The 13889-nt window shown below is 43.4% G+C and overlaps 1 protein-coding gene across 2 annotated transcripts; it reads right to left on the minus strand.

Moving 5' to 3' along the window:
• Positions 1-1763: 1763 nt before the first annotated feature.
• Positions 1764-12020, minus strand: SUMF2 (sulfatase modifying factor 2). 2 transcript variants are annotated; one of them, XM_073315131.1, is made up of 9 exons: positions 11819-12020; positions 10143-10296; positions 8983-9097; positions 8046-8090; positions 6745-6895; positions 4306-4361; positions 3645-3729; positions 2861-3026; positions 1764-1983 (listed from the first exon to the last, which is right to left on the minus strand). In XM_073315131.1, exons 1-9 carry the CDS (start codon positions 11901-11903, stop codon positions 1887-1889), a joined length of 954 nt encoding a protein of 317 aa, XP_073171232.1. In that variant the 5' UTR covers positions 11904-12020; the 3' UTR covers positions 1764-1886. The 2 variants fall into 2 exon arrangements, with proteins under 2 accessions (XP_073171232.1, XP_073171233.1); XM_073315132.1 differs by lacking the exons at positions 4306-4361; positions 6745-6895.
• Between the last annotated feature and the right edge of the window lie 1869 nt (positions 12021-13889).

Genomic DNA, 13889 nt, shown 5'->3' on the forward strand with positions numbered 1-13889 from the left:
AGCACTCTTCCTAGCCAACAGATTCCATTATGTCATTATCACGGCCAGCCTTAGTTACCACTGTTGTAACCAGTCAAGCTATAAACGATGCCTTAAGTGCGACAGGTGTTTTGTTTCCAAAGCTTTAATGCACTATGCTGAAGAGTAACAATTCATTTTATGCATCTACAACTTAGGCTGAGTTTTTAAACAGCCTTTGAATGACGGAAAATGCACATTGCAGCTAATGGTGACCTGTGTACTGCATGTGTATTTAGGAGACATTTTAAAAGATATAGGGCTAATACACAGACCTCACATTGGGCAAAATGGTCAAGGGCTTCAGTTTATTTATGTCTGTTTTGTAAACTGTTTACAAGTCAATAAATAGGCTTCATTTTACTTAGCTGGTGTGACGTGGCATTGGTAAGCTAGTGCCTGTTGCATTCTGTCAAGTAACATATTAGGCTGGGATTTGTAAAGGGGCCTAAGACTTTAGGTGCCCAACTCCCACTGGATGCCAATAGGAGTTAGATGTCTAACTCCTTTAGCTCACCCCCTTTTGTAAACCTCAGCCGTAATGCTTAGCATTTATATTCAAATGCTTTACAGACAATAAGTAATTCGTCCTCCCAATAACCTTGTGAGGTAAGTATGTTTTATTATCCCCGTTTTCGAGGTGGGGAAACTGAGGTAGAGCTGAGGTTAAGGGGCAGATTGTCAGAGGTATTTATCAACTTAAAGATGGAGATAGGTGCCTAGTGCTTTTAAACCAATGGGAGCTTGATTTAATTCCCATTTTAAATCAACAGGCGTCAGATGCCTGGGTGTTCTTGAAAATCCCACTAGGTCCCATCTGCATTTTGGATAATCTGGGCACAAGAGACTGGCGTCAGGTCACCTTGGCTGTGTCTACATTGCACTTGCTTCCTAAAATTTCCCACCACGGCAGCATGGGTGATGATAGCAAGAATGGGAATGTTTGTGGAGGCTAGTCACTGGCACGGGCCTGGGACATTTAGGTTATTTACTGAGAATACAACTTTCTAACTCTAAGAACAGTGAAGCTCTGGAACAGGCTTCCAACGGAGGGGGTGGAATCACAGGAAGTTTTTAAGAACAGGTTGGACAAAGAGCGGTCAGGGATGGTCTAAGTTTACTTGGGCCTGCCTCAGTGCTGTGGCCTGGACTGGATGATCTCTCAAGGTCCCTTCCAGCCCTACAGTTCCATGATTCTAGACGCTGTGTTGTGGAACAGCGCTCAGAGCCGTGGCTGATGTACACTAGCTCTCCCGCCATCAGTGGCGCAGGTGGAGCTGCGACCACAGAGGATTGGGGTGGGGGGGTGGAGAAGAGTGTAGCGTAGCAAACCTAAAGTGTCCCTGAGTCAGAGCGGGGATTAGAACTCAGGAATTTCTGGCTCAGCCCACTCCTGTCTTTCTCAGTTACCAGCAGGAACAAGTGCAATCCTTGCTCACATGAGTAGTTCTTACTCCTACAGAGCCAAGTCCTGCAATCTTTACTCAAGCAAAACTCCCAGTTTTTTCCAAAAGGAATTTAGGCAAGTAAGAGCCTAAGCAAAGGCTGCAAGAGTTGACTCATGAGCAGCAGCATCCGTGTCCCTGGGACTACTCACGTGTGTAGGTGTTTGCAGGACTGGGCCCACGGGGATGGATGGCTGAAGTTAGCTGAAAAGAGAGCAGCAGCAGCATCTTAAAAAGTCAAAAAGAATTGAGACAACTGGACAAAACCACGCTCAGTGTCTACACTCTCCACTCTGACACTGACCATTAGTAGCAAATGTTTATTTTTAAAACTCGCCAAACTTCGATCCAACATAGCTACAGGGAATCGCTGGCGTCTCCACGGGAGAAAACGTCTCAGGACCATTCCAATAAGTGATGTCATCACAGCTCTGTTTTACTCTCTGTTTTCCGACTCAGGATGTGGGCAGCACAGCGGAAACCCAGGTTATCTGAAGCAGAGTCTGGTGTGTTTCCCATCCTGGGAAAGGACAAAAAAACCCCTCCTATGTCGATTCAGTCATAGATTTTAAGGCCAGGAGGGACCATTAGATCCTCTAATCTGACCCCCTCAATGACACAGGCCATAGTGATCCCTGTTTTGAGCCCACTAACCTGTCTTTGACTAAAGCAAATCTTCCAGAAAGGCAGCCAATCCTAAAATGATACTGACACATGGGGCCATTTTCGAAGAGCTCAGCTCCAATGTAGGCACCTAAGTAAGTGGCCAGATTTTCAAAATAACTCAACCATCAACATACTGTGTGCTAATTAAAAAAAAATCTGGCCATTTAAATTAGGGGTCTAAATGAGAGCAGAGCATTTGGGAAAATCTACCACTTGATGTACAGAATTGCTGCAAAGGGGCTGATGAGTGATGCAGTTCCTCCCCCGGGCTTTTTAAATGAGATCTTCTGACAATAATTAATATGGAGAAGGAAGGCAAAGCAATTTAATTATTCAGAAATTGTCATTTACATAATCGCTGACAAAAATGAGTTTGTCTGTATGATTTAAAACAGTTGAACATTATTTCCCACTGTTAATTACACTTCATTGTTATAATTTCTATCCTTATGTTATTTTCCCTTCCCTCTCACACTGTTGTATTGGGTGTTATACACTAGCTGGCATCTGGCCTTCATTCCAGGATTGGCTGCTGTCCATACAGAATTTGAGAAGTGTTTGGGGATTTATTATTAATAAATAATAATAAAGTGGTCTTCACATTAGTTAAAAGTAAATAATTATTAAATAGCAAAAAGTTTTAAATAAATCTATGTAATGAAGGTTAAGTTACTATAAGCCCCCCAATGTGGTGCAAAATAGCACCTGGCCACAGCAGTAAGTAAACCTACCTAGTAGTAACAAGAGCTTTGTGATTGGCCGATCCGTCCACTGTGTCAATCCAAGATGCACCTCGCAGGACGTGCATTTTCTGGGCACGCTGCCTTGATACAGGTCCATGAGGTTGATACTCTGATGCAGTCCATTCCCAGGTGTTTCCTAACAGGTCATAGAGCCCTGAGATATAGAAATTGCTTAATTAGGATCCATAGGAGGACACATACACTGTCAATACAAAGCCCTTTTGGAAGCACTTTGGTGCAGTGAGGGTTGTTTAAGACGCCATCAGAAGAGCATGGTCTAATGGCTAGAGCAGGTGACCAGGAATCAGAAGCTCTGGGTTTTATTCCCAGCTCTAATACACACTCACCGTGACCTTGGGCAGATCACCAAACTTCGCTGTGACCATCTATTTAGTGGGGGTAATAATGCTTGCTTACCCTCAAAAGGACATTGTGAAGCTTAATTAGATAATATTAATAAACTGCTTTGAGATTCTCAGCTGAAAAGCATTACTGAAGGACAAAAAGTCATCAAGTATCATTATTATAAATCATTGCAGGCAATGTCATGCCTGTTGTGTTAAAATGTCTCATGTCAACATCAGCCAATTTAAACAGCATTCAGAAATCTCAATGTGCCCAGCATCAACATATCTAAATGCCAAGAAACTCCATGTCAGTTTAGGTTTTAAAGTCCAGCTACAATCTTAAGGCGTTATTTTATTATTTCTAAATTGAAATTAACAAAAGAATTCATTTGCAAACTGGGGCAAAGGTGCCTACTAGTCCATACCATAGTTGTTCTGAGGAGAGAATGCGTTCACTGGGGAAACACCATGGTAACCATCTTCTGCCGTATCAATCTTTGGGAAGATTCCCTGTGTGAAGAGAGGATTTTACTCGAAGAAAAAAAACCCAAATAAACCTCACCCAGGATGGCACAGAAAGGAGCTTGTGCTTTACAGAACCTCCTCATGCTTAAAATAATGGAAACAGTCTAACAGTTGTAAATTACACAACGTGAAGATATTTCAGTATGAAGAAACAATAGTTCAACCATTCCAAGTGCTAAACAGGGAGATCCCTCCCTCGTGAAACTCTGAACCTCAACAGCCACAAATGTTGAGGAATCTGGATTCCACTTCCGCCATAGAGAGCAGGGTGAGATTGCCACCTTGCAAGGATATTCTGTATAAATATTAAGTATTTATGGATAAATATTACCTTTAAATTCTAAATCCTGGAGATTGGGGGTGGAGGGGGAGGGAAGAGAGTCAAATGGTGGCAAATTTAACAACTGACCTGGGAGCCCTACCAGCTGATGTTCAATATCTTGAAGACAAGTCAGTATGATTTACTAGCTAAATGTTTCCTTAGGTCACTTTAGGACATTTTTCTTCATCAATAAGCCATCAAGACAACCCGTAACAGACATGATGGTATTAAGACCCTACCTGCCAGAGATTTGTACGATTTGGTTGAAATTTGTTCCCCCAAGGATATACTCTGCCTGTCAAAAAAGAAGAGGCGGGACCAATTATTTCCTTCCTGATCAAACCAGGATACCAGTAGGAACTGTCAGCTTTACCCTTTCTCACTGATGTACAGGGACCAGTGCTGTTCAACATATGCATAAACGATCTGGCAAAAGGTATAAACAATGAGATGGCAAAATTTGCAGACAATACAAAATTACTCAAGATAGTTAAGTCCAAAGCTGACTGCAAAGAGTGACAAAGGGATCAGACAAAACTGGGTGAGACTGGGCAACAAAATGGCAAATGAAATTCAATGTTGATAAATGCAAACTGATGCATACGAAAAACATAATCCCAGCTATACATACAAATGATGTGAGTCTAAATTAGCTGTTATAGCACAAGAAAGATCTTGAAGTCATTGTGGATAGTTCTCAGAGAACATCTGGTCAATGTACAGCACCAGTCAAAAAAAGCTAAAAGAATATTAGGAACCATCAGGAAAGGGATAGATAACAAGATGGAAAATATTATAGTGCCACTATATAAATCCACGGTACGCTCACACCTTGAGGACTGTGATGCAATTTTGGTCACCTCATCTCAAAAAAGATCTATTAGAATTGGAAAGTACAAAGAAGGGGAACAAAAAAAGGTTGAGGTGTGGAACAGCCTCCATCTGAGGAGAAGTTAAAAAGATGGAGTGTTCATCTTAGAAAAGAGACGACTAAGGGGGGATATGAGAGAGGTCTATAAAATCATGACCAATGTGGAGAAAGTAAATAAGGAAGTGACTATTAGCCAAGACAGTCCAGGACACAACCCCATGCTTTGACTGTCCCTAAACCTCTGACTGCGACAAGCTGGGATAGATGACCAGGGAAAGATCACTTGATAAATTCCCCTGTTCTGTTCATTCCCTCTGAAGCATCTAGCACCAGCCACTGTCGGAAGACAGGATACTGGGCTTGATGGATCATTGGTCTGATCCAATATGAACATTATGTTCAAAAGGAAACCATACATTGGTTTTAAAAATAAACATTTTGACTCTAAAGGACACAGTGCATAGCTGGGAGGGCAGTCAGTGCCCTAAACTGCTTGTCATCAGCCCTTCTGATTACCACTCCTTTTGCCAGTTACTCTGGTGAGGATTTTCAAAGGAGCCTAAGGGAATTAGGCACCTAGAGCCTACTAAATTTCAATGGGAGATTTGAACATCTAGCTGCCATAGACTCTTTGGGAAAAAATAATCACAGTTTCTGCGCATAGTGATTTACAAACATGAACTACACATGGGGATCAGTTCATCCACCACTAAAATGCAGCTGCCTCTGGAGTAGGACACTGCCGGCTTCTTACTGTTGTGAAGTGAAGAGGAATATTGTACCTGATTGAAAATGCAGGGGGAGTTTTTAGGATGGACATTAATTTGGAGCTGGTATTTGACCTGGATGTCAGAGCTAAGGTCTCTTCTCTTACGAAAAAACTGTGGGAACACAGGCATTGACACACTTGATCAAACCCATGGGTCCACCTGGTCCAGTATCCCATCTCTGACCGTGGCCAGCACCAGATGCTCCAGAGGAAGATGCAAGAAACTCCACGCAGGCCCATGTGAGATAATCTGCCCCACATGGCAGGTCACATCTCAATCTCAAACAGAAGATGGTTTAAACCTTGCAGCATGAGATTTTGTAATCCCTTCCCACACTCTTCTTTTAAATTTTGCATTAACTGTTATAACTCTGGATATTCTTGTTATCCCTGTAAACATCCAATCCCTCTGTGAATCTTCCTAAACTATTGGGACAAAGTCTTGGCTCCATCAAAGTCAGTGACAAAACTCCCGTTTGACTACAACGGGGCCAGGATTTCACCTGTGGCCGTAATGACGTCCTGTTGCAATGAGTTCCACAAGCTTTGATGTTCATATCTCAATTGTAAGTGGATCAAGCCAAGTTCACTTCTCAGGGCCATGCCTCATAACTGAGCACCTAATGCTATCCAGCTCCCTCAGGCAAAGCACATCTTTGTAGCCAACTCCAGGACAGCCCATTATTCCTGGCAGAATGCACTGCAAAGCATGAACATTAAGGGCCAGACCCAGCTCTCATTACTGAGAAGAGAATTTGGCCTCCAGAGCTTTAATCAGAGAGATGGCTCCAAAATGTATTCATGTAACTAATTTCATAGAGTCATGGGTTTTAAGGCCAGAAAGGACCATTAGGTCATATAATCTGACTTCCACCCACATCTCCCTGCGGAGACCAGAACCCCCCAGCAGAGGGGAAGGTAGAGCTTTGAGTCTGGTCCCCTGCCATCCCAGGCCACCCCACCATAGACTCAACTATAATTATTTGATGACTTAGTTTGGTTTGAAAGAGATCAGCTCAAAGAGCTTTTCTTACATACTCTCTAGTCCTCCCCTTGCAGCAAATTCCCACTCTGCCTCAGTAGGGAGTCTCTTCCCTTTCCACTTGCAGTATGCCTGTGCATCATTCCAGCTCACGTGTAGCACGGGGTAGTCCAGCTTGGTTTTTATCCCAGATCCTGGACCTGCTGGCTGAGGAGAATTTCATTTAACAGGTTTTCATTGAACCATAAAAACTTTATGTAAAATAAACCCAACAACAGGGAACAGTATAGAGTCTGGGAGGCCTACAATTAGACACATCATCTATGATGTGCTGCCATGAGCATCCACCACTCACTTTGCTCTGCCTATCTGTAAAGTACTGAAATAGACAAGAATCTTGGACTTCAGGCGTTCAATGGCTTGTCAGCTAAGGTGGCAACACCTTTGAAATCTATGGGGGGTCGGGGGCAAGAAAAATCTGTGGACATATTTTTTTTAACACCAAAAACATTCATTAGCCCAAGACAACTTTCTGAAAGGCGGGGAGGGTACAAATGATAAATATTAAGTAAGACAGTCTGTGGCAGAGCAAGGAATTGAACCTAGGTCTCAGGTTAGTGGTCGAAATACTGGCCCAGCCTGCTTCACATGAATGTATAAAGATCATACTCTGAACTTCTGCAGGATTTGGAAATGCATCCTTTTATCTTTTTCTACATGGTACAGGGCAACTTGCCTTTGACTACTTGGCAGAAATCAATCTAACTAAAGACTGGAGGATATGCATCTGTCTCAGTTAAGGATAGACCCTCAGAGACTTGCGTAACACATAGACACCAGTTCTATCTACTCTGCTAAAAAGACTTGGCTGGTAGTGGAGTTTATCCCCTAGACAATGATCTCAAACAGGTCTGCAGATCAACTGTGGCCTGTGATCACATCCAGGTAGCTAACAGAACTCCTCCAATCACAGTGCCCCCTAAATATATAAACAAAACGGACAAGAACAGTGCATAGCCGGGAGGGCAGCGAGTGCCCTCAGCTGCTTGTCATCAGCCCTTCTGATTACCACTCCTTTTGCTAGTTATTCTGGTACGGATTTTCAAATGAGCCTAAGGGAATTAGGCACCCACAGCCTAGTAAATTGCAGTGGGAGATTTGAACATCTAATTCCCGGAGACTCCTCTGAAAATCACAGAGGAGTCTCTGCGCTTAACTCTCAATTTCCTCCTTTTATGTGAGTGGAATTGCTAACATTGTAATTAATGCCGTTTCTTCTCCCCTCTGAAGTTCAGCCCATAAGCAGACAGTCTCTGAAGCCCTATGGGATTGCAATTCGCTCCTTTGGACTGCTCACCTGTCGCCAAAATGCATTGTCAATCGGCAACCACCAAGGGGCAGACTAAGAAAAAGGAAAAAAAGAGACCAGATTAAAACACAATCCTGCCATTGAATCGTCCTCAAGCCTTGACTCTTAGTGCTTAACCCATTTCACAGCATGCGGAGTGTTTTTGAGTTGGATATGGTTAGATTCTGTGGCTGGATATGAGCAGCTGGTTCATTTTAAAGACATTTCGATAAAGCTCATAAGTAAGGTACAGGGGGCATCTGATTTTAAAAAGAAAATTCAAGATTTAAAAAACTCCTTTAAAAATGTAGGCTTCCCTGTTTGCAATTCTGTTGAATAAATATCAGGAGATGCCTTGCTCTCTCCATACTCGCCTAGCAGACCCTACTGTACATTCTGCAAACTGGGGCCTTAAATCAGGTAAGGCATAATCCTGCTCTTATTGGGGTCAACAGGAGTTTTGCTCTTGGTTTCAATGGGAGCAGAATCAGGCAGGGAAAAAGCCAAAATATTAAACTAGTTGTTACCCGGTGGTAGTATTCAGCAGAAAAAAAAAAATACCCATTGCAATCAACGAAGTCTTTCCCTCAGGGGTTAATGTTTATAGCAAGACAAACAAATAAAGGTAACACGGTCAGGAAATAAAGTGAAAAACTCCCCAGTGAGGAATCCAATTCCCTCCTAATCCCTGCCGTGTGGAGCCTAAGCTTTCCAAAGGCTTGCATTCCTTCTTCTGGGCACCTGGCTAGAGTTGAAGTTAACGTCTCCTTTCTTCACATAAGGCCACAACATAAATAGTAGACTTTTCAGGAATGGATCTGCTTGTATTTATTCCACCATCCGGACACCACTCTGAGTTCCAAGGACAAACACCACAGCCCTCTTTTCACCATCAACCCCATAACATATTGTTCATGTCACTTTACACACTCCAAATGCACTTTACCTCCAGTTTTTGGGTCACTTTTTTTTTCAGCTCTTCGGATACAAAATCCTCAAAGACAAAGCTCCAGCCGAAGGCTTCTGCTTCAGTTTTATATTTCTTTTCTCGAACAAACTCTCTGGTGTAAACATGTCAGATATAGGTCTCTGGGTAGCACTCCCACAAGGTTAACACCACAAAATTTAATGATCCACATGCATAAGAAGTTGATAAAAGTAAATGTAATTTACAAGAGCTATTCACACCATTTATAGTTTATTGAGCCCCTCCCCTAAATCCAATCAGCTCAATGGAGTTAGGTTTAGAGATGAAACTGACCCAGTTTGTATTGGTTGAATGGAACTGCTATACTGATGTGAACTTTTTTTAATATTTAAAAACAAAATTTATTGAGTTTCTTTATTTAGATTTATTAAAACAAAACAACCCAAAAAACCAACCAATCAAGGCAGCAGAGTTACTAGAAGTTCCTATTCTAAGCTGTGAGTGCACTTTGCAAAAATTCACGTTGAACAAAAGCCACATGCAACCACTTAAATCCACTGCTCCTATTGCAAATCTGTCCCCAAAATGTAATTATCCAGGGCAGCGAATAACCCTGCCCAATCTGTGTTCTATCGCCTCCCAAAATAGCTGAGAATCAAGATGAGCTTCTCGGCACGTCCAAAAAGGACTCATTAAGATATCAGAATGATCTCTGTGCCAGTGCAGGATAGTCCCTCCAATACATAGTCTAGTGCAGGGGTGGCCAACCTGCGGCTCCTTGTACAGGCACCAGGCTACAGGTGCCAACTTTCCAATGTGCCAGGGGTGCTCACTGCTCCACCCCTGGCTCTGCCACAGGCCCTGCCCCCCCTCCACCCCCTCCCTGAGCCTGCCATGCCCTTGCTCCGCCCTCCCCACCCTAGCTTCCTGCACACCACGAAACAGCCGATCAGGAGGTGCAGGAAGGGAGGTGCTAATCGGCAGGGCTGCCGGTGGGTGGGAGGCGCTGGGAGAATTGATGGGGGGCTGCTGACGTTTTACTGCAGCTGCCAACAAAGGTAAACTCAGCAAAGATAGCTTCAGTCACTACCCAGACCAACTGCATCTAGCTGAAAGTCTCCACCACCCTGCGCCATCCAGTCTCTGCAAACTAAGCAAACGCTAAGTGTAGGCCTCACCTGAAATCCCGGTTGGTGACAGGATATTTGTCAATACCAAATGACTTCACTGTCACTTCCTGGAGAGGCCCTTCATTTTTACCGTCAGGTGAATTTGCTCCCATTTGGAACTTCCCGCCAGGCAGTTGTACCATGTTTCCATCATCTTCAAAAACTATGAGAGATGTTGTGATACAATATAACATTAATTAGTAACAAAATCTTGGAGTGCGTACATTCTTCGCTGGAGGTATGTCTGCATGCTGGGGAAGGAGGAGAATAGAAAGTTGATAATTATACCTAGCATCTAGACAGTGCTTTATATCTTGAAAGTCCTTTGCACAGAGTACACTGAGCTTATTCCTGGTGTAACTCCATGGAAATCAATGAAATTATCCCTGAGAAAAATTTAGTCCATTCACTCATTCTCTCTACTCTCCTAGGAGGAAAACAAGGAAGTATTGTTATCTCAATTTTACAGCTGGAGTAACTGAGGCAGAGAGGCTAAGTGACTCACTCTAGGTCTCTTAATATGCTACAGGACCACTGCTGCTGAAGATACTGATATCTGAAAGACAGCTCCTCTGCATGGCAACAGATTAACCACATAAAGGAATCAGACTAGCAGCACAAAACACCCCCAGCCCACACAGCCTGGATCTGCCCTATGAAAGTTTTGTAAATGCACAGAGGTTTTATTGTGAAGGAACCGTTAGAGAACCTACACTATGAAGGGTTCACTGAGGACAACTGCAGCTCAATCTGTTGCTTTAGATTAGACTCAGTGGTTGGTTGATGGCAATTTATAAAGAGCAGCATTCCTGGGTATTGCTTTGAGTATTCACTCCTGGCATCTAGTCTCGCTCATCAGTTTTTACATGCAGGATTTCAGGCCACCAGAGGAATCTCCTTTGAAAGTATTCAAGGTCTGTCACTTTTCAGCTGCATCAAATGACCCAGGGATTCACGAGGGAAACTCTGAAAGGAGTAGCCCCTCCAGAGATGGGCAGGCCCAGGATTAAATACTGTGTTAACATATTTAGAAATGACTCTGCAAACCTTCAGAAAGAAAGAGAAGGGAAGAATACATTAGAGTGGGGAAGTTACCAGACCTTTACAGCTAGGAAACAAATTTGGGCATGGGGGTGCGAAGAACGGAAGATGAGTAGGAAGGGAATTCCCCTAGCCTCCCCAGCATCACAAACATCAGATCTAGAGCTGAACTTTGTGGGGTATCCAGGAGGATTCTGTCTTAAGCTTGCACTTTAGAGTCAGTGAAGGGATGGATCTCCCAGCTAACTTTTCCAAAGTTTGGAGGTGGAGGTGCTGGTCTCTTTTTACATTGCTCATTTCACCTAACTGCTGGAATAAGTTTAAGAGTTTGATACTGGTTCCTTCAAATCTATTTAAAAGGGAACAGATGGGCCCTTTCTTCCTTGTTTTCAGGCAGTTAAGGATTCATTTTAAGGCAGTACTTCAAGTCTCTGTTCCGGGAGAAGGATTTAGGGTGGTAAGAGTCAGGGAAGACACTTCCTTGAAATGAGTTCCGGTTAATGCAGCCCCTGACAGAAGGGGAAAAAGTCATTAAGTGGGGGCAGGCACCACTTATTAAGCTCTGCTGCAATGAAAGAGTGTAAAGGGTAAAGGAGGTGGAACGGAAAGGCGGAGGAAGGCATGCTTTGGACACATGAACTCACCTTGCAGACTGGAGCTGCTCCCTAACACACAGGTGCCTAACAGGAGAGCCAGCTGCACTCTCCCAGCAGAGGAGCAGGGTAGCATCGGGGATAGGAACAGGAGATAATTAGAAGAGGAGGTGGAAAGGCTGCCTGTGACGCAGAAAGGCTGGGTACTGGGCTGAAATGCTTCCGGGATCTCCGGCTAGAAGGGAGGCCAGTCAAAGATCTTCCCGGCCCGAGTCCCCGCCTCCCCCTGCATGGAAAGGAAAGCCGGGGGGTGATGAAAGGGGAGGAGTATGTGCACAAGCGGCAGCAGAGAAGCTGGCTTCTGCGTACATGGAGTCGGTGTGGAAATTAAGTCATATTTAAGCCATAACCAAAACCCAGCCCGTGCAGGATCGCTCCTGACGGTGCATTAAATTAGTGCACAAGCCATTTGGTGTTCAAGAGGCAAAAGCCAATCACTTTTCACTGAAGCGTTTTCCTTAAAATTGTTACCCAGAATACCTAGGATCCCTCATTTAAAGAGGGGAAAATATCTTACCCTTCTCCCCCCAAAAGCAAGCCTAAAATCCAAACCGATTTTGGGCACTTGACACTTTTCACACGATCATTTTTGTGCTTCCTGGTCTGCTTTGCATGGGTTTTCATTACCATGACAAATGAAAGGTGTTTTGATTTTTAAAACATGAGGGAAGGGAGGGGACTGTAGGCTCCCATAGACGCAGACCATCCTACAGATGGCGTAGATCCTGGAATGGTTTTTCCTTTTTTTTCCTTGGAAAGTGACTAGCCTTTATATTGCGTCCCTTTAAATGGGGAAAGCACTAGTTACCCTACCTGCTCAGTCAAGAGGACACGGCATTTCAATTCTTGAACCTACTCTTACTGAGATGTTGAGATTTTCTGCAGAGGAAATTTTGCAGTTTTAGAGCCTCTTTATGAGCTCTTCCATACACAAGTACAGAGGCTTCCTTTTTAACTCAACTCTCCAAAGACTGATTCTTCAGGTAGTGACGTATGACTCTAGTGTTACAAGATATTGTTTCAGGATTTTGCTTTTACTCAGTAGGCCTCATACTGTATTCCTTGTTCACCCAAGCTCCATGGTGGGGGATAATGCGCAAGGAATTATCAGACCAATGCCCATATTCACAAAAAAACAAATGTAATAGGATAAATTAGTAAGCACAGCTAGAGTTGAAAGAAGTTAAACATTTCTTGATTACCATTACAACAAAAGGCATGCAAGACTGAAGCTAGAAGTTCTGTAATGTGGAAAACAGAACAGGCAGGCAACTGAAGTAAGAATCTACATTACCCACAGTGATATCAGGCCAGACCTCAACCAGTTGATCCCATACTTGAAGTTTTGATGGCATTGCAGCTGGGTCTAGTTCAAGGTTTGTCAAAGAGTTCCTGTCCATCCCTCCCCCTAAACTCCTCAAGCTGCTGCTCAAGCAGCTTGTGTCATTGGTGAATTTGCATCGGAGTTATCAGATTCTGCCAATAAAAAACCCCCCAAACACTCTAGGAACTTGCCAGCAGGTTTGTGGACTATTTTAAAAACACCCTGGATTGTAGATCACCATTATACATTGCTAATTAAATTCTAAGAATTATGCCTATAAATATGCACAGCTTTCCCCCTATAGATCTCATATCACTTTACAAATGAAGGTGTTTACCCCCGCCCCACACACTTTGTAGACAGGGAAACTGATGCATAGAGCTGACATTAACGGCCGTAAATCAGTCGCATAGCTAGGAAAAGAATCCAGACTGACACTCACCCAGTGCAGTGTCCTACACATTAAAACATATTGCCTCCCAGACAACTAAAAGGTATTCACAAATCCTATGGAGACTCTCCACTCTTAGCAAATCTTCCAAGCTTCAAAGAGTTTGGTGCAATCCAATCTGCATGTGTACATGAGCCACAGAAAGTCATCCCTGCTGGGGGTATTCTAGCAATATCCAGAAAGAGGTGTACAGATAAGTGACATTTCCTCCCAGCTGACAATTACATAAATACATTGACCTGTCTCCCACATTAGCCATCCCAAGCAAAACTGACACCACTACAAAA

This window comes from Lepidochelys kempii, chromosome 17 (assembly GCF_965140265.1).
Source record: "Lepidochelys kempii isolate rLepKem1 chromosome 17, rLepKem1.hap2, whole genome shotgun sequence".
NCBI lineage: Eukaryota > Metazoa > Chordata > Testudines > Cheloniidae > Lepidochelys > Lepidochelys kempii.

What these genes read in the sequence shown, in the direction of transcription:
- SUMF2 (XM_073315131.1), bottom strand. Translation starts at nt 11,903, where the DNA reads ATGCTACCCTGCTCCTCTGCTGGGAGAGTGCAGCTGGCTCTCCTGTTA. An exon ending in CTCTCCTCAGAACAACTATG is followed by an intron (nt 3,027 to 3,644) that starts GTATGGACTAGT and finishes TCTATATCTCAG; the next exon opens with GGCTCTATGACCTGTTAGGA. An exon ending in AAAGCTCTTGTTACTACTAG is followed by an intron (nt 1,984 to 2,860) that starts GTAGGTTTACTT and finishes GTCCTTTCCCAG; the next exon opens with GATGGGAAACACACCAGACT.